The sequence below is a fragment of the Pseudopodoces humilis genome, chromosome 1, assembly GCF_049639895.1.
Source record: "Pseudopodoces humilis isolate 2021_Gansu_Grassland_sample_001 chromosome 1, ASM4963989v1, whole genome shotgun sequence".
NCBI lineage: Eukaryota > Metazoa > Chordata > Aves > Passeriformes > Paridae > Pseudopodoces > Pseudopodoces humilis.
The window spans coordinates 35,353,592-35,374,903 of record NC_142200.1 but is presented as its reverse complement, the minus strand read 5'-3'; the positions used below and the strand labels follow the sequence as shown (position 1 = coordinate 35,374,903).

The 21,312-nt window shown below is 39.7% G+C and overlaps 1 protein-coding gene across 1 annotated transcript; it reads right to left on the bottom strand.

Annotated features, from left to right (window-relative positions):
- Positions 1–6,361: 6,361 nt before the first annotated feature.
- Positions 6,362–21,271, bottom strand: GGH (gamma-glutamyl hydrolase). The gene is made up of 9 exons (XM_014258074.2): positions 21,075–21,271; positions 20,170–20,284; positions 18,740–18,790; positions 15,538–15,622; positions 13,089–13,227; positions 12,139–12,245; positions 11,941–12,031; positions 10,536–10,673; positions 6,362–8,372 (listed from the first exon to the last, which is right to left on the bottom strand). Exons 1-9 carry the CDS (start codon positions 21,202–21,204, stop codon positions 8,251–8,253), a joined length of 978 nt encoding a protein of 325 aa, XP_014113549.2. The 5' UTR covers positions 21,205–21,271; the 3' UTR covers positions 6,362–8,250.
- Between the last annotated feature and the right edge of the window lie 41 nt (positions 21,272–21,312).

Genomic DNA, 21,312 nt, shown 5'->3' with positions numbered 1-21,312 from the left:
CTCCCAAACCTCCCTGCAACCATGCTTGTGCCCAGGAAGGGCTGTGGGCTTTCCTTGCAAGAGGGAAAGGGGCAGTGCTAAGGCATGGTTCAGTTTACTGTAGTTGTGGGAGCCAGCTGGGATGCTCACCTGAGTGAGTCCCTCCCTGGGCTGTCTGACACCAGCAGACAGAGCAGAGCATCCTCCTTCATCAGAAACTCCTCACAGGCTGTCATGCTCTCCTGCCCATCCTGGCACTGTTAGACTATGATGTTCAGCATGCCATGATCTAGGCTGCTCTGTAGTCCTGTGGCTGAGCCAGGGCCCCATTCTCCAGATGGAAGCTTCCACACTGAGCTGAGGAAATAACCAAGACATGTCCAAAACAGGAAATAGCCCAAACATGTTGAGAAGGACTCAGGCTGGCTGCTGTCGCTTGGCTGGCATCATTTATCACACCAAAGCAGTCTGCATCTTAGCTGTAATGATCAAAATAGAGCTGTTGAGGACAACAGGGGAAAGACTGGGCCATAACTGGAAATGTCTAGAAAGCGTCAACTTTTTCTACTGGAAATTCTCATTCGCAAATTTCCATAGTTAACGGCATCAAATGAAAATGCTTTGCATAATACACCAAGGCTCAGAGAATCTGAGAACAGCAGATGGCTTATACACGTCTGAGGAGCTTTTTAATAATAAACAAATAAATAAAGATTGGAGAGGAGTGTCAGTCATGCATCTTGTTAGATGTTTAATCAGGCAGCTTAGACATCCCAATTTTTAATTGCCTTTATTTTTTAGAGCTATGGTCTAATTTCAAGCTGCATAAATGAAGCTCTTTAATTTTTCTTGTCTGGTTTGAAGTCCTGGTATCTAGATGATAATTTATCAGGAAGTTCTGCAGGACATAGAGAACTACCAAAAATTCTGCTACACATGAAAGTATGAGATCATGTTTCATTTTAATTACTTCTCATACAATTAATCATCCATCTGTCTGCATTATATTCTTCAACATTATGGCCATGAGTTAAAAAAAACTTCCATTGAAGTCATGCAAGCTGAGCAGGAGATAAATTGTGCTAAAGAAATAAAAATGATGTGTAATAGTGATTTAGAGGCTGCAGTAAAGTTCGTAAGTAAAATGTCAGTCTAGACTTTCATTTACCATATGGGGTCAATCAGTCTTGTAACTGAGAACTAAGCAGGAAAATCAAGCTCTGTTCTGAAGACAGTTTCAGTTTTGGTTTGGTTTGGTTTTTTTAACGGGAGTTTTTTTCTTCCCACAGCAAACCCTAGCCCTAATGGCACTGTATAAACATGCTCCCATTCCTCAGCCTGGGGACAGACACCTGATCCCAGCAGACATCTGCTTCATGTCTTCCAGAAAACAAATAGGTTGGAAATTCCAAATATACACAGGCTTTGTTAGCAATCCCACTGTGTGGATGAGCAGTTTCAGTAAGTGCCCAGGTTTATCATGGTCACCACTGTTCTCCTTGGATACAACTTCTGCATAGAAATCATTCCATTGTGTTACATAGGTATTAATTTTCTCTTATAAAGAAGGAATTAAAAAAGAGCATTATTTGGCACCTTATAATCTTTCTGAATGTCACTTTAAGTTCTTTTGAACAGCACAAATACATGGCACAGTTTGTGCACGTGTCTGCACTCACTGGTGTGGCAGTGCAGGGTATGAGCCTCAGGCTTGCTCCTCTCTTGGGAAATCGAAATTCTCCTAATTTGTCTAAACATGAGTGAGACATGATAGAAATAGCTTTTGTGAAACCCTGACATGTCAAACCTCGCCTGGCACATGACTTGTATTCCTGTCCATGCAGTTCTGTGGCCTGACAGCCAAGCCTCAGAGGGAGACTGAGTTTAGCACCAAAGTCCTAGAGTGACCATCACTATCCATGCTGAGTATCTTGCCAAAAGGATAGTATATTATACAATACCCTGGACTCTGCAGTCAAAGTGTGCAAGTGACAAATTTGGGAAAACAAAAGATGCCCAGCAAGCCCTGCTGTTCAAACAGATGTTATTGTCTGGACTGGTATTCCACATGCTGAGGTGATGCAATTCAGATACTCTTAAAATAAAATTAACATATAAAGATAGATGCTTATACTGTACAATAACTTTTCCCCACTCACTTTTAAGCATAACTTAAAAGCTACAGTATATTCTCATCTCAAGTTTCAGTTTTTGTTAAAAGAGTGGCAGATTAATCCAGATGAATTCATTTTATGTGCCTGAATTCCTGGGTGTGGAAAACAAGGAGAAAACAGTTGTTGGATTCTGAACAGATTTCTTAGGGAAACCTTGCAAATGCAGCTAAGGGAGGGCAAAGGTCTTGACAGTTAAGAATAAAAGGAAATGAAAGACATTTATGTTGAAGCATTATCTTGGGATGCGATGGCTTGAGCTTCAGCTTCAGCTGACACACAGACTGGCCAGGGAGCTACTGGGCTTGCTCTGACATGTACTGTGTTCATGGAGCCAGTTCCCTCATTTGCAAGCATCTGAAGAACAGTCAGTAATTTGGGAAGACTATGGCAGCTGTTGCTGGAAGAAGTAGTAACTGCTGGCTCGAAGTTCTGGTACAGTAATTAAACTCCCTAAGGAGACAGAAGGTAGCACAGTGTGCAAGAACCAAAGTGGGAAAACTACAGGGATGGGAACAAACTCATCCTGTGTTTGATGAGAAACCTAAGTAAAGTTTAAGAACCTCAGGAACAACAGTGGACTAGCTTCTGTTCCTAGTAGGAGGAAAATTTTGTTGTGTTCAGCTTAGTGGCATAACGAACATAGAAAACTGTTTCAGTTTTAAGTCCAGAAACAAAAGAATTATGGGCACTTTTTGCTGAAATAGTAGACTGAGATGCTCGTTGCAAATATTAATGAGAAACACTCAGTACAAATATCTCAAATTAAAGCAAAGCAGATAATAGGTCACTCAGGTTTCTCTCTTTTGTCCAGAAAGTCCAAGACATGTTTAGATCTGCTTTTAGATCCTGCAAATGGCCTCCAACTGTGGTAAAACAGTTTAAATGCTAGCAATGAATTTAGGAGCCTATAAGGATGGCAAGAACTAACTTCATCCAGGTTTGGCCAAAAACTTCGGAGTACTTCCATTCTGACATGGCTCCTTTGGAAGAATCTCAGAAATGGTCTGTAGCCTCTTCACTTTACTTTGTCTCTCCTCTATAATGCTAACAACATTATTATTAATTAAATCTAATAATATATTAAAAATTAGTGATTAATTCAATAATAATTGAGTAGTTATTCACAATACTATGTTCCATTGCCTTTTGAAAAAGCAGGTCTTTAGGAGTTATAAGACCTGCTGAGTAAATCCTGGTCAGGTACAGTGATATGAAGTTCAAACTTCCACTTCTGCAGTTGAATTAAGGTCATTATAACCAGTTTATATTGGTGCCTCAAGAAGTCACAGGGAGAAATTAATTTCCTAATGTGCTTCTAGCTAGGAAATTGCTATTTTAGTCTTTCTGGTCTTGCTGATCTATTCTTCAGGAAAATTGCAAGAAACTACACACATATAACATCAGCTCTTGAGCTTGTATACACACAGTGAAAAAGACCATCAAAGGAAGCTTGGGAGCTACAGTCACAAGCTGCTGTGATTTAACCCCAAAGCCCCACACAGCCACTCACTCCTCCCACAGACGGGTGAGGAGAGAACCAGTGGAGCAAAAATGAGAAAATTCATAGGTTGAGATAAAGACAGTTTAATAGGTAAAGCAAAATCTGCACATGTTAGTGAAGCAACCCAAGGAATTCATTCACCCTTCCCAGGAGCAGGCAGGGGTTCAGCCAGAAAAGCCAGGCTCCATCATGTCTAAACAGTCCCCTGGGAACGCAAACGCTGTCACTCCAAATGTCATCTCCTCCCTTCCTTCCTTCTTCCCCCACATCTAAATGCTGAGCATGATATCATATGTTATGGAATATCCCTATGGTCAGTTTGGGTCAGCTGTCCTGGCTGTATCCCCTCCTGAGTCCCTGTGCACCCCCAGCCCTCATGCTCACCCTCACTCACCAGGTGGGGTGAGAAGCTGAAAAGGCCTTGAGGTTATGTGGGCACTCCTTTGCTGCAACTAAAACATCCCTGAATTATCAACCCTGTGTTCAGCACAAACCCAAAACACTGTCCTATCCAAACTATGTGAAGAGAATTAACTAGCCCACTGGTTCACTAGCCCAATTGTTTTGATGCTCAGAAGTAGCAGCTGCTAGAATTTAGCCCATTTAACCTTTTGGGTTTTCTGCCTTTTTGCTTTTCATTTACAGAAAGTTTAGTTGCAGGGGATGTTTGTTCACAACATTTCTGAAAATCAGAATCAGAGGGTTTTTTGCTTAAGTCTGAAGTGAATACTTAGTTCAAGTGCTCCTCCAAATAGTGGCAGCTATTTTTAAATGATCCAAGCTTTTTTTTAGATGAAATTGTCTTGGAAAATTTTTTTTGTTATATAAGAACAGAGAAAGCTGGCTCTTAAAACATACTGCTTACTTTATGAAACAGATATAAACATAATGAGGAAGTGATGAAAGCTGGAACAGTATCCTTATCAACAGGTGGCCCAGGGCAGGATAAGCTTCACTATTTGCCGTATAAATAACCAGTGGATTAGAGAAGAGACCTGCCCTCGGGACAGACACAAGGCTAACAAGAGAAGGTAATCAATCACTTCACAGTATCTGTCAATCTGTCTTCCATGTAAGTACCCAAACCATAATAATTTGAAAAGGCACTTAGAAGCCTTAGTGGACTTGGACCCTAGCCAATTCCCACAGCTTTCTGGTAACACAACCACCAGACACATGAATGGGAATTCCACAGTAGGAAAAAAATCCAAAAGAACCCTCACAACCCCAGATGAAATACTATTTACTGTGATAAAACTGACTGAAATCTTGTGTACACCTTCCCACCTCAAACCCAAACATTCCTGATTGAGCCCTGGCATGCAGACTTCAGCCACCTGATTACACACATGGCTATTCCTCTTTGAGGGCTCCTGGCTCATAAGGGCAATGCAGGGGTAACATATAAATGTTTTAAAATTGTTTCTTACTGTTCTTCCTTGTTGTTCAAACTGTCCCCATACTTTCCTCAGTGTTCCAAGGAAAGAACTATCATGTTCCTAACAGGCCATTAATTTCTACAGAAATTTCCCCAGTACAGTCCAGCTTTCAATATTGTTTTGCTGAGAAGCATCCACAGCCATGAATATGGTGGCACTGATGCTAAAAGAGAAAAGGTTAAAAATTAACCTAAAAATATGGTGTGCAACACAGAAGTGCTTGGACAGTAATCACTGCTTTGGATTAATTACCTTGCCAGGGAATTTTGCATAGCCCAAAAGTGGTGGGGGTTAGGGTTAGGGAGAGTTGTTTTGTTATTTGGTTTTCCCCACAATGGAGCTTGTGGGTCAAGCTCTTCCTCTTACTGTTTAACTCTGTACTTAGAGCACTTACTCAGGATGTGTCTTCCCTGTAATTTCTTCCTTACCTGAAGGAATTCAAACTGGTCTTTCCTGCCTCCCAGGCAAAGGTTTTCTGAGATCAAGCTGTCATTTCTTCCCATCTAAGCTGTCTGCCCTGTTCTGGATGAGCTAGCTTCATATTTATAGAAAATGGAACCAAGACAGATTCTATAGCTAAAGGGGAGGAACACCGACCTGAAAAGAGAGATGTAATTCCAGTCACCATCAGCTAATGCTTGAATGGTTCAAATATTCACTGGAAACAAGATTTAATCCTAGCTGAATTAATTCAATGCTCATAGACTCTCTCCTGAAATCCTGCCAATATGCCCAGTTGTGCCAGGAAGATTCCAGTCCTATTGTCTCCTCCCTTCTTCTTCCCCTACATCCCAAACATCTCACTACATACCACAGTACAGTAACTATCTTACTCATCTTTAGAGACACAACCACACCTGATTACAAAATAGCAGAAAATACTGGTTCTCGGAGGCCATCTAGTGGGAAGAGCAGAATACTTCAAGGAAGAAACAACAAACTTTTCTTTCTTAGAGATGATTTAACGCGGTCTGAAAGACACATATTAGTGACACCTTGCTGATCAGTGGATGTTCTTCCCACACAGCAACAAACAAGTTGGTTAGGCTCATACACCAGATTTAATAAGCTGAGTATGGTCACAGGCTCTTCTTCTCTCACTAGCATTAATTCTAAAAACTGTATTAGGAGTTCTGTCAGTGCAATGAAAAACCATATATGGATCTGACCCATCCTGACTTGCTGGCATGACCACAGAAAGTAGATATAGGCTGTCACCTCCTCCTGATTTATGACTATCACAGATGGAAACAAGAAGACAATGACTGTTGTTAGTTCTTCATCTGTGGTATCTAAAAGACAATGCTTCAATGAAAGTTTATTTCACAGATCATATAAAAATCATGCATATCATCAAATAAGGCTTTACAAGATAAAGGGTATAAAGGAAAGACACATACAAATTCATAATATATAAATTTCTCTCATCATATTACACACAATACTCTTTATAGTTACACATTTAGGAACTAATTACTACCATTGCAGACATTTCACTTGCAACATTGATCTTGGGTTTAAGGCTAAAATCTGCCCATTTTACTTAGGTAAATTCTTAGAGCTATTCCAAAGAACTCAGCCTGAAAAACAAGTAGAAGACTGGACTTCATTTCTAAATATCATAGCTGCTACATTTACATGCAACTGTAGAGCACAACCCTCTTTTTAAACTTGGTTCTATTCAGGAGTCAGTTAATAAAGTTACCTATACTAAAAAGATAACCATATACTTAAGTTAGCTGATATGACAAATGTAAAAATATCTCATGTTTAAGCTTGTAATTACCTGGAAGTGTTTTTCTGCTAGTCATAGTTAATGTTTCCTCATAGTTGACTTTTTAAACTGATGCATTTCACATTCTCTTATGCAGGTGCGTCATGATAAAGAAGAAGTTAAGAGAGTGTTTTACTTGGAAAACCTGAGAAACTTACCAGACTTATTCAGATATGGTACCTGAGAGTATGAAGTTCTACAAAACAGAGCTGAAGTTTATAAACCTGAATTCTTCATAAACTCCAAATCCTTGTTAATGTTAACAAGAGTTTGGAAGCTGCGCTAGAGAGGAGAATGATATCTTATTGCCTAACCTTAGTTCCTTTTCAGACAACACACACAAACACTGAACAAAATTTTCACCAACTCTGGAGCAAAGCAGAGAAAAAAATGGTGTCAGTGTATTGCATGCAACTGTTATTACCACATTATGTTACCTTTAACAGGTTTCTCATATACATTCATCTGCTGTTTAAATTCTAGCTGCACTGAACTATCAAACAAGACAGAAACTACCTTGTTTACTAATAGAATGGCAATCTACCTCTTGACTTCAAGTGAAACTCTACCCAGCTACAGCAAAAGTCAGATACTTTAGAGAAAAAATTAGGTTTACATTTAAACACAAAGGAATGAGTGTCTGCATGTCATATCTGGCTGCTGACTCCAGTTACTCCAAGAAGAATTCTTGAAGGATATATAAAACTGAGTTGAAAAGTGGAATCAGCACTGAATTGTACCCTCCAAACTTACTTGTTTTATGTGATATTTGTGATATGAAGGCCTCACAAGGTTTAAGGACTCCAAATAATGCTCAATGCACAAGAGAAACAGTTTCACAAATGAGATATAACGTGCTTCTTACGCAAAAATGTCTGTTTGCTATCATGCCTTACTATTTCGGTCAATTTTTGAAATGACAAAGGAGTCCCTGCCAAGAACTTGGCTGCATACACATATCTATGACAAATCCAAGAGTTTAATTTGCTAAATTGTTTGAAAAGGACAGGATTTTACTAAATGATGTATCTAAGTGTCTAGTGCTATCATAGTCCACAACATTTTACGTCTCATATTTTAAAAATATATGAAAGATTTTCCTTGTACCGAAGGTGATTACTTCGAAGTTTATAAGCATAGTCAAGTCCTTCCTGGAAGAAAAATAAACTTTTCTGTAGCTTGCCTTAAAGTGTGATCCAAGATGATTATTATGTTATTGAATGTAAATTTATATATTAATGTTTCAATAGTGCAGAAGATACACAGAATAAATCATTGTAAAGGAAAACTATTCTAGCTTTCTGTCACTGTATAAGCTTAATTACACAATGCTGGCAAATAATTCCATTTATTAGTAACATCACAGCATCTTTGACAAGATACTCAATCAAAAAAATAGGTTTGCTGAAATGCAGAAAATGTTCCTGTATAAACTGGATTATAATTGTAGATCAATTCTTTTGTTTCCTCGTCTTCACTGGAGAAATGGTGCATGCTCTTCCTGGCTGTAAAACATTGTAAAAGTATAGACAATTTTAATGTTATCCTTCTCAACAATTTTATCTTGGCAAAGTAGGTTATTTTGTGTAGCACAACAACAAATGGAATTACAATAACTTTTATGTGAAGAACTGTGAAGATACATCTTCAGAAAGTTGGTTACAGCATAATTTATTAATGGAGAGGGAGAATTTAAAGTCGAAACTGCATTAAATAGTTATCCATAAGATACTGGCAGTATCTAACAGAAATACCAGTACTTTTAACCCAAAAGAAATGCATCAGAGTATTTGACTACTGAAAGTTGCATGGACTGTGCTGGTGAGGACAATAAAATTGAATCCTCCCCTGGTTTATCATGCTGGCAACTCTACAGAAGTTAAAATTAATGATGGATGGATACAAAAATGGCATTTCAGTAGAATGGTTTAGTTACTAAGTGATCACATGTGAGTATATTTTTACCAGCTGAAAACAGTTTACATTTTTCATCTTGTGGTTTATTTTCAAAGTTAGGGAAGATATTCTGCCTTACATTAGCTAAAAATGTCAATTACTCATTGCAAAGTTATGATATGGAGTACTCAGTAGGAGCAGCTTATGTTTCAGTACCTCCCCAAAAGACTGGGGAGATAATGAAGAGTAATTTAGGATTTGGTAGAAGAGATGGGGGTAGACAAAGCTGGCTGAAGAAAGTTTGCTCTACTGGAATGGTCAGCAGATCCAAAAGCTAGTGACACATCTGTGTGGCACTCTGCACAAGCTCCTTAGATGTGTACACATACCTAACAGAACTCACACACAGTGTGTCTCAATGGGATTTACAAGCAGAGCTGGCACTTGTTTTGCCCTCTTAACTTGGATAAATGGCCTGAGCAAGCTTACTCCTATTGGGAATACAGTCTGCAGACAGATACTAGAGAAAGTAGCAAACAAAGCCAGAAAACACAGTGCATTCTGGTATTAAACAACAAACCCAGACTCATACTGGATTTTCTCCTATTCCCCCCCTTTATTTTCGTCATAGTCTGCCATCTCATAAAAGGGCCTGGGTTGGAAGGGACCTTAAAGATCTTCTTCTTCCAATCCCCCTGCCATGGTCAGGGACACATTCCACTAGACCAGGCTGCTCAGATGCCCTGTTATGCCTGGCCCTATGTTCCCTATCAAAATGGTTTTGCTAGTGGTTTCACAAAGAGAAGTAGGACTACTTAATGTAAAAAAGCACCTTGAACTTGTATGTAATGCAACTTTTAGTTCTACACTCTCACTGACCAGGTCAGCACAAATTGCATTTATTTACATCGCTGTGTAGTTTCTTCATGAAGTTGACTCTTGATTTGAGACCAAATCTAGAGACCAAACTCAACCATCTTAATTATTATGTTCTTCATAGTCCCCATCAAGGAGGTAAGACAATTTCATAAAACAGTCCAGCAAAATTATTTAGTAGGGATGAATTAAGAAATAAAGTTTGATTCCTTCAAATACTCCTCTATTTATATCCTGCTTATTTATAGCAAAGATCAGAAGTGTCATAAACTATCAAAATGCTATGCATTAGTTACTTCCAGATTCTCAGGGCATAAACAAAAAAAACCAAAAAAAACCAAAAAAAAACCAAAAAAAAAAATTAGCAGCTCTGCAAAATTCAAAGACTCCTTGTGATGTCTATAGTATACAACTGTAGGGTACCATATTGCACCCCTCTGGCACATCCATACTGCCCAAGCCCTATTTATAGTCCTGGTGTATGCATTTTGCAAGCAAAATTGAGAACACATTGAGTGACTGTAAGCCAGTTTGAAACTGAAGACGACCCTGGAATTATGAATGGACTACTTTTTTTGTTTTATTGTCTTTGTGCAAGAGAGGCCAAAATGTTACAGGGATATTTTGAAATGGTAGAAAGTCACAATGTTTTAGAGACAGCCAAGTGAAAAGAGTTTGTGTAATGCTTGGTCTTTTGATGTTACTTTCACTAAGCCACTCTATTTCTAGTATCCTTTGGTGTTTTATAAGCCTATAAAGCTTGCAGAGTAATCTTCTCAGAAAACTCTATAAGGTACTGAATTTTGACAGAAGAAAAAAAAGTCCATTGTCTTCAAAGTTATTCAGTAATGCTTCACTCTCACCCCCAACATTTATAGATAATAAACTTCTTTTACCTTCATTAATGAAGAAATCAGCCATATAATATGCTGCTCTTACAGCAGATGGTGAATGTGGAATGCCTGGAGAATCCTTCCACTCAAAAGGATTTTTCTCTGGATGCCATTGCATGCCATAAATTGGGTATTTGTATGCTACAACGAAACGCAGTTTGTAAAGGAGTATGCCTTAAGAATTATGTAATTAATCTTACTGCAAAATAAGAGGATAAGCTACAAATATACCTCACTTATCAACAGTTTCACAAAAGCTTGAATATCAAGTTGAAACACTATTAAAGTCATAGTAGAACTGAAGGAAAAGCAAGAGATATGATAAAAGAAGGGTCTCATTCCAGGCAAGAAAATATTTGTATGTAATTTTTTTTGATTCTTAATTTCAGAATTAATGTATATACACACTAAAAAATAATGTTTCAGGTGTATCAGTCTCAAAGCTTTCTATCCTCTTGCCAGCATCGCTCAGCATTCTCAGCCATACAGGATGCCAATTCCATGGGGGAGATCCAAGTCTTTGTATCTCCTTGAAGACCCAGTCAATCCAGGGGCAGCTCCCACCTGCTCCAGCCAGGCCCGATACACTTTGGGGGAGTCAGTCCTCAGCTCTCTTCCAAGGAATAGCAGCACAGCAGCTGATGACTGCTCTGTGATAAACCCCTTGCAGGCACGGGTGATGCCTGTCATTAGCCTAATCAGGTTTGCTGATCAAAGTGCTACTCCTCTCTTTTGGAGGCCAGCCAGGATGTCACACAGAAGAATCCCATTGGTGACAGCTGGGCCCTACAGTAGGGCTGCTAGTGGTGCACTGATCAAGATAAAACACTCCCTGAAGAGCTAACTTCTTTCCTGAGCTGAGCAAGCCCGGCGCAAAACAGACAAAACAAGTCGCGCAAAAGACAATTTTGGAAATTGGAGGAGAGCGATTTCCAAATTTGGAAAAAGAAGGAGGGCGATTGCCAGCGTTGCTGCTAAGGTAATGAGGGATAGCGCTGTTCCCTCAGCAGTCTGGAGCGTTCTTCCCCTCCAGCAAACAGAGAGCAGCAGGGAAACGCGAGCCTGAGCGGGCAGCTGGAACACACAGCTTGACAGAGGCACACTGCGCTGCGCAGGTTCACCTGCTGCAGCACAAGAGCTCTGCAGGTCACACCACAGCGCTCAAATATGCCAGTGCTAAGGAGTAACAGCATATCTGGAAGGGGAACAGTGGGTGGGAGGAGTATTAAGGCTCAGGGTACTCAAAAGATAAAATACCCCTGCAAACAGAATTGCCAGGGCACTGGCAGGGCTGATGCTCACCCCGCTATTTCAACAACTTGCGATATGAACTCACATCTAAACCACAACACCCCTAAAGAACTAGGTTGTTACAGTCACAGTTTCCAAAGGAAATTAATTTCCTTACCTTCCATGGTAGATATAAACTCCACTTCATCATCAGTGTTAGTGGTCAGAACATTATAGAAATTACGAAGCTTTTCATTATTGGTGAAATTCTGTGATAAAGAGAGGGGGAAGAGGGAAAAGGTGTAATTTGCTTATTTATTTCTAGTTTTAACCAAAAAAAAAGTGCTTGTATGCAGGAAATAAAAATATCAAATACCTCCATGGAGAGGCTCCATACATGGAAGTTTGATGTCAATGGCTCAGTAGCAAGTGAGCGTAGTAAGTCATCCGGGAAATTCCTGAACATTTTACTGTCTTTTGCAGCTATTACAAAGAAAAAAATTGTGTTTTCCGTTACTGAAACTGGTCTCAGATGGACTTATACTGACAGAAGACAATTAATAAAATGTTATATTGAACTTTTTTGGCAGTACAACTTTATTATTTTAGAATATCCTGCAAAAAATATCAGTGAAGTAACTACAACAGATTTCCAATATGCTGTTACCACTGTCTACCGGTCTTGACCCAGAGAGGATCCAGCTTAGGCAGCGAAGTTCTCACTAAAATAAGCATCATTCTTTGACATTCATTTCAGCAGCCTTTCCACTCACAATGAGCACAAGTGACAGAATTTGTGAATGCTACTTTTTTTTTTTTGATTACTCACAAAGGGGAAAGTATCAACAGAGGCCACACTTTACAAGAGCTGCCTAGTGCCATATCTCTATCTCAAGGGACCTCTGTGATTTCAACACTGTTCAAATAGGACAGTAATGCTACCATTCATCATGAGGAAAGACATGATTTGAAAAATTTAAAATCACCTGCTCTCCAACTTTATTAGGTTCTGAACCTGTGAATTTTGTTCAACTTGGTCACAAAAAGCAGACGTTATTTTGTAGGTCCAAATTTTCAAATGACTCAAAGAGCCACAACTTTGTTTTTTGCGGACTGCTGTTGGTTTCAAATGGCTTGTGCTCACTTCTCTTAAGAAGTGACAGCTGCACTGACTTTACTAAAACAGTCAACGCAACTTAATAACAAAGAATTTAACAGAAGACAATCATCATGAACCTCACAAATATTCACCCTGTAATATTTATCATGAACAAAACACAACACCTCTTAGCAAAACTCAGACATGAGATGTAATGAATTTTTCACCTGAGGTAAAGTTCAGAGGGAGTGAAAATCCATTTGTTTTGGTACGAACAAGCAAAATTTCACCACTTGTGAGATACGTAAGCTCTTCGTGTCCAAGACACGTTCCCCATATTGGGAAATAATCTCCTTTATCATTAGCCTGCAAAATAAAAGCAACAACACAAGGAAACAGTAATGAAAATTACAGAAAAGAGGCTGACAAGAACTTCCTACTCTTTTTACTTTCTTTTGTGTAGGTGAGAAGTATAACCACTACATTACTATGAATTGCTACCACAGGAATTATAACAGTTCAACTGCAAAAGAAACAAGTACAGATTCCCTTAGAGTATCTCCTAAAACATGAAGGCTAAAGGATATATATGTGTTTTGAAGCAGCAAACTGAGCCTAATGTGGATACTTTGGTTCTACAAGTAACGACAGAGAGCAGCCTAAACAGAAGCCACAAAATGGCAACATTTCTCTAAAAAAAGTGATCATTAGAAGGGTCTGTCACCATTTTGAGAGAAAGTTTTCTACAAAGCACGCTCTGATCACACAGCAAGGGACCTTTGCAATGTCTGTGCCCACCCCACTGTATTAAAAAAACATGAATCCTACTACCAGCATAGCCACGGTCTTACGTGACATACCTATATGACTGTTTAGCTAGCAGGTTTAGACCTGTGTTCCAAAAAGACAAAATGTACACTTAAGCAACGCTAAAAAGTGGCAATCATTTTCAAAAGAATAAAAATTGGCAGGTCAGTGTGAAAACAATATGAAAAAAAAAAACAAGAAGGAGAAAAAGTAATCAAAAAAAACAGGAACGAACACAACTAGTTTCTTGGGACCTAATGGTGCACACATGCAGTGGAAATCTGCATTTTTAAATGGTTAATAGTAAGCATGTGTTGGAGACTGGGATGTTTCAGAACTCCTGTTTTTGTGAAATCTGACTAGTTTTTCTTAACTTGTTTCTAAACATTTTTAAGTTATGCATACCACAACACACATACCACTCCTGAAGATCTGCTGCTCAAAGCCATTTTTGAGAAATCTAAAATTGATGGGCTAAGAATAATTATGTTCCCCTACTGCATTACCGACAGGATGGTAATAAAAGCCCACAGAGCTGCTACTTCTCACAGCAAAACATGGAAGATGTACAGAAAGAAGGCTGATAGGGCTGCAGAGTCTTTATGACCACCCATAATGTACAACGAGGCACAAACTTACATGTAAGACAGACAGTGGAGTTGCAAGTGAGAACTAAACTACTGAAGGCAAAAAATAGACTACAGTTTAAAACCAATTACAACTGAAACAAAGATTTTTGTGTCCCCTCCCCTTTTTTTTTTAAATAAACTAGAGCCTGGAGGCCAAGCATGTATTAAACAACACTAAAGACATCACATTTTAAAAACTAATTTAAGAGCTAGAGAACAGTATTTCCTCTATTCATATTAAAGCAGAGCCAGATCAAAGTAAATTTCTCATTGTGAACATTTGCAAATGAAAAGGACCCCTCATGCTTTAGAAAAAGATAAAATTCATTCATTCTGTACTTGTAAAGATACTCTTGACTATCGTAGCTTACCTTACATATGTAAAGGCAGCAATATTTTCTAGTGCTAATTAAGATTCGAAAGATGAAAATCAAAACATAAAATTATCGCAAACAGCAATGGAAAAAAACTCCTCCTTTGTTAGAAAGGGTTACCTAGGATGAAGTGAATATTTTCTGCCTTTCAGTCACTGGTAGTACACATATCATCTAATAAACCTGTCTCTCTGATCATAAAATGACATAGGCAATTCAGTTCATCATTGTGAAATGTTAACATAATTTCATAATTGTACAACAAACCACAAGAAACCTTTGCCCCAGTGCTAAATACCAAGGCACAGGCTACAGTTCACACAGTGAGCAGTTCCAGAGACACAAATGAAATTGCCTCACATAAAAGTGAGACAGTCTTTGCAAGACTCACCACAAATAAAGACAGACAAAAGAATAAAAACATTGGTGCCTCAGGGACTGAAGAGTAAAAGGAGCTCAATTACTGAATTGCAGCAGCTGACTAGTCCTGTGAATAACACTTTCCTGCACTTCCTTGCCTGCTGTTGGAAAGTCAGCAGCAAAGGTGGAAGAGCAATTACCCATTGGAATCCACAGAGAGAGCCATAAAGCCTCAGGTACAATGAATAAACAATACGGTTGTCACCTGAAGAGCTCTGGAGTTGAAGTCCACAAAACAACATATAACAGGAGTGGGTATCACAAGTGTGAATCTTAAGCTATTAATGCAGAAGTTTTATGCAGAAGCAAGAAATAAGCTACCTATTTTCAGGCCTACAGTTAACCCACTGAATGACAGTGCAAAACTATGAAAAATATCAACCTATCATTTTGATCTCTGAACAAACAGTGACAGTAACAAGAACCAACTGCTCCTTACTAATTACCTCCAAGGCCTTGTGGTAAAATATCTTAGCAACTCTTGAATACTCTGAAGTCCTAAGATCCACACCACCTCCTGGAAGAAGTACCCTGAAAGGCAACATCCAAGAATATGATTAGCAACAGCGATCAACCCAAAACTTGGACAATATACACAGTGAAATGTCTGATAGCAGTCTTAAGGGTATGATTTAGGTCTAGGTTTCAGAAATCTACAGGCAGATATCTATGCTCCCATTATGGACAGCAGGGATCCAGTCAGGAGATGCACTGGAGATTCAAATAGGTTTTCCAGAGCAGACACCTGAGTGGTGGGTAGGTTGAACAGCCCTGTCAGCTCCACTGGCTGTACTGACTAGCATTCCATTAATTATGTGAGTTTGGACAGCTAGTGCACAGACAGACAGCTAAGTTTAGATGTTTCAGTCTTTAACTTAATCATAGTGTTCTTAGTGCTGTTCTGCTGAAGAATGGTTACTCTACCACAAAGTATAGATCAAGCCTAATGCACATATGGAAGAAGAAAGTAAACAGAAAATATATAAAACACACAGATTTCAGCTGGTATTCGAAAGGGCTGCAAGCCATGACTCTCATTTCCTATCCTGATTCTCAGCTGGCTCTCACTACCACTTTAAAACTCTAGCCCAAATCTCAATTCATTCTGTTCAACTTCAGAAAAATAGAATTGTGGCCCTGGCACAGTGACCTTCCTCTTGGAGACAACAAAGATCAAAACTTTTCTATCAAAAAGGAAGAAAAGTATGTTTGACCATAACCTTTGGTCACACAGAGCTAAGGAAGACAATCTCAGGGACAATTTCACTGAAATACTACACAAGCTTTTTCCACCACAAAATATAATCAAGAATGGCAGTTCCCTGTGTGGCTCCCCAAACGCAAAAAAAAAAACACCACAGAAGAAAAAGATTCAGCAGAGTCTAGGAGACATATGACATGATGACATAGAAAATATTCAAGTACCATCAGAAACAATAACATGAAATAAAGGAAGCCTCTTCTGGCTGTAACTGGAACAGTGCCTGCAGAACCAACAAAACTGGATGTGTAAGCACTCCTTAACCCACTGCTGCAGAACCTCAATTGGATTTACACAAGTCACATCCATTAATTGTTGATTTTTTACCGAAATGGGTGTAGGATTTCTTCTACATTTCTGTGCTGTGAAAATGGCAATCTGTATATGTGAGATACTAACAAGTAGCTAGAAACAAATAACATCTCAAATGATCCCAAGCATTTGCAGAGCAAATATTCATTTAAACCCTTGTGACCATTTTTTTTTTAGAGTGAAAAATGCACAGGCTCATGTAACAGCTATCAAATATTTGGTGGAAAAGCACTATTCACAAAAGTACAAAAAACTTTACTTCCCAGTGTCAACATTGAAAATTAATACAGCTGAAAGTATTTTCAAAATAGACCAGATTATTAGAGATCTAATTAGACAAATAAGGTGATCTTTACCTGGAAGTGGTAGAAAATTCACTCCACCTGTTCAAACCAAAACCTGGACTATACTAATTAGAAAAACTGAACGTCATTTTTGCTAATGCACAAAGGAAATAACCCATTAGGTAGCAATGATAATGACCTGACATTGTCATAAGCAGATTGAAATGCAACTACGTGTATTCCAGTATCACCACCTGGTTAAAGCTGATGATTTCCTCTGGGCATTTTGATGGCTACCTCAGGAGTAGCCATAAAATTACAAAAAAATAAATAAAAGACATAAAATGTCTTTACTATAGTAAATTTCATGATTTTAAGAAGGTAGCATTTAATACTAAGTAATTTCCAACTTCAAAGAACAATATGAAGGCTCAGTGTATCTCCTCCTTATACTGAATTTCCACAGAATAAAAGTCATTGCCTCCAGAGCTCTTTTTTGTTACTTACACACAGTTTTATTGTGGAAGCCAATGGATGACAGTGGGGGGCCACAGAAGGAAATCTAGACCAACTTCACTCACCTACATAACACAAACTCAACTGACTTCTGACTGCAAGGACAGAAGGACAAAGAAAGTGGATCTACTTGCCAAACACTTTCTTCTGCATTGACGTAGGTACTGAGGTAGAAACAATGAGAGACCCTATTGGTGGAAAGCCCTTTTGGCAACCAAAGTGAAGCTGGTAGCCGTGAGAAAGGGAGGAAATTACTAATTCTGTCTCCAACAGCACAGAGCAGAGAAAAGCATCACTGTCTTAAGCTCGCTTATAGCACAAGAGTGCAAAGACCCACATCTTAGCGTCCAGGGCATGTTGATGTAGGACAACGCACTCCCCAGACAGTCAAAGGTCTAAATCTGCAAAGTCTACACATGCTGATTAACATTCTAGTTATATGCATAAGCTTAACAAAGGTATTCATGGTTTAAGATGCTCATCTCATGACTACAAGTAGCCCAATCACATGCTCTGGCCTCACACACCATCACAGCTGTGAAGTGTAGCATTAGCTGATATTACTCTCCCGAGTTGCACTCTCAGCACAGGCTAAAAAAAAGAAAAGGTTTTGACTTTTTTTAGTCCGCAATAAAATCTGTTAGGCAAGATCACATTATCCCACACTTGAACAGGAAGAATAGAGTTGCCATAGATCCCCGGAAAACCAGGAAGTTTTTTTAACAAATACCTAAGACACAGAATCACAACAGACGAGACAGACCAAGTAGCAAGAGAGAGAAAGCACACATGGAGAAAAGAGTAGAAGAGACTGAAAATCAGAAGCTTTTATAATAGAGGAGATATGAAATGGATTGAAAGAGGGAAGAAAGGGTAGAAACAGGGATGACATAGTAAGCCAGTGCTATTAAAACATCAAAATAAGGGTGACAGCTCAAATGAGGAAGACAGAAAAATTAACAAAGAGGAAATGGAGTATCTCACTTGCAAAACTGCTCATACCTACAATGCTACTTCTCCCTGTCTACAGACAAGCACAAGGGACTGCCAAGGTGAGCCTTGGCACTGTTGTAGATTATCTGACGTGTTCCTCAAGGAAGGAAAGGCAGCACACCAATACTGGATGAAATAATGCATTCTGTGTCTTATTTTCATGTCTGCAGTGCCCAGCACAACCTCTCAAGAGAGTAGGAAGAAAATGTTCTCGAGAACACAGAAGAGCTCAAAAACAGAACCATCATGCCTTTCAACAGAAAATCAGTGCTCAAGACTTACCCATTAATAGAGTGGAATAATTTATCATATTCTTCATCTGTAAGATTTAATCTGAAACACCAAAAATAATTATAGAATACATACAATATAAAAATATTTGATCTCAAAAATATCATCTCTATTGAACAGAAATGTCTGACACAGAAAATATGCAGAAGGCATGCTTTAAACAGAGTAAAATGGACATAAATCAAATGAAACATTTCACTTGAAACTGCTCAATCCACAAGACTGAAAACAGGGCCCTGTCAGGTGGAGTTCCTGATGAGGTACTCTGAGACCCTTTTGCAAGACACTTGAAAAATGTACTATTTACATGAATGGCATGGTTATTATTTCCTGTAGACCGGCAACTCCGGTTTCCAACTGATTCCAAGAAGGGCAGAGCTGCAAACAGTGGGTCACACCCATGCACCCCCAGTCTCCTTGCCAGCGTGGCAGCAGAAAAAGCAGAAAAGGCCTTGGCTCTGTTGGCTCAGCAATAACAAAAACATCTCTATATCATCAACCCTGTGCTCAAGCACAAATCCAAAACACACCCCCACACCAGCTACTGCAAAGAAAATTAACTCTACCCCAGCCAAAACCAGCACAGATGGCCACACTTGTGCAGAACTGATATGCTGGGTGTAAGTGAAAGTGTTCAGTTTTGCTGCAAGTAACTTAATTGCCAGAACTGGAAGAATCCATTCATTGGTAACGCTTCTGGTCAACATTCTGGAAGCTCCAGCAGCTACGTGAGAAATGCTGGCTTCTAATTTGGGCACTTAATTGGTGCTCTTATTGGACTGTGTAAATACATACTATTTTATTTTTCTGCAGCTGTATTAGTATTGTTTTTAAGTACTGAAATTTATAATTTTATCATCTGGCTTCAGTGCACTTAATATTTTACAGCTAAGCATCGGTGTGAAGCACTGTCAGTTGTTACTCTGCTACTTTTTACCAAACAACCAAAATACAAGGATATAGTGACCCATAGTTTGAACAGAACTAGAATTTCTTTTCTGAAAGGAGTACTGATAGCCTTCCTTGATTCCTTGAATTCAAGGGCTACAAAATGTGAGAAAAATATATAGATATCCATGTATCTCGGTACCTTTGTGTGTTTGTGGGGCACTACACTGTACACAATATAGCTAACTTCAAAAAACATGCATGCAAACTACAGAAGGCAATTTTACTGGTAAAAAAATTTGAACATTTCAAAGAAAGACTAGTAATGTAAGTAGAAGTATTAAAAAGTACATGTTACACTCTGCTTTTATTACGATTTCTGAAACTCTGAGACTTGTGACATCTTCAGATGGTCTTTGAGGAGCAATAAACACTCAGAAAAGCAACAGAACTACTTTTTGTGCCTTGAAAATGGTACATACCTTATACAATGCAATTATTATCCACTCCTAAGGATAAAAAAAAAAAGGTACCTTATTGGCACAGCTCGAGCACCAGCAGATTCCACAAATTTCACATATGAAGCTGCAATATAAGATCTTCCAAATCGCTGGTACTCATCAAAGTGACATTCCTGTGACAATATCCCTGAAGGGCCCAAGGAAGAAAATTAGCACCATACAAATGGCAAATGCTACACACTGAAAGAAAAGTCATGAAATCACTGATGCATTTAGGTTGGAAAAGACCTCTGAGATCATCAAATCTAACCTACAACTGAACACCACCATGTCAACTAGACCATGAAACAAGTGCCATGTCCAGTCTTTAATTAAACACCTCTAATGACGGTGACTCTACCACCTCCCTGGACAGTCAATTACAGTATCTAGTCACCGTTCTGTGAGGAAACTCTTCCTAATGTCTAACCTAAACCTCCCCTAGGTAGCTTAAGACTCCATCCTCTTGTGCTATTGCTAGCTGCCGAGAAGAGACCGACCCCTACCTGGCTACAACCTCCTTCCAGGCAATGGAACGCTGATGTCACCCCCGAGCCTTCTCCCCTCCTACCCGAACCACCCCAGCTTCCTCAGCAGCTCCTCCAAAGACTCGTGCTCCTATCAATTAATTAATTAAGCTCCCACTTCCCATATGCCAGCTCGCAGGCAGACATTTACTGCCCAGAGGAACTGCAGGCACCGGGACAACGGGGCATCAATTACGGCGCCCGGTCACAGGGCACCACATAAACACACATTACCTGACTAAGCCTCGGCTATGACCGCTCGCCACCGTAACTCCTCTCGAGTAAGCATGATTTTTAGAGAACGCATGTAGAGAACTGATTTTAGAGAAGGAGTAAGGCAGTTTCTAACACCTCTAGCCAAACCTCCGCTGCGGGAGACGTTTCCCAGGCAGGCTGGGGGCTGCTCCTTACCGATGATGGGTCTGTCATTGCGCCCCTCCGGGCGGGCGCGCCGCGACAGGGAGGCGGCGGAGCCGCAGCGCAGCAGCACCAGGAGAAGCGCGGCGGCCGTGTCGGGGGCGAGCCCTGCCAGGCGCCCCATGGCCACCGCCGGGCACAACCAGCGGCTGCGGGCACGGCTCGGAGCAGGGCCCGGCTCGCCGCCGGGCACGGCCGCCGCCTGGGCTGGGCCGGGCCCCGCCCCCGCAGC

Excerpts from the sequence above, each read along its gene's own strand:
- GGH (XM_014258074.2), bottom strand. The coding sequence starts at position 21,204 with ATGGGGCGCCTGGCAGGGCTCGCCCCCGACACGGCCGCCGCGCTTCTC. Across the intron at positions 13,228-15,537 it reads TTTACCACAAGGCCTTGGAG|GCTAATGATAAAGGAGATTA; the intron begins GTAATTAGTAAG and ends TTTATTTTGCAG. Across the intron at positions 10,674-11,940 it reads GTTTATATCTACCATGGAAG|CATACAAATACCCAATTTAT; the intron begins GTAAGGAAATTA and ends GTTTCGTTGTAG.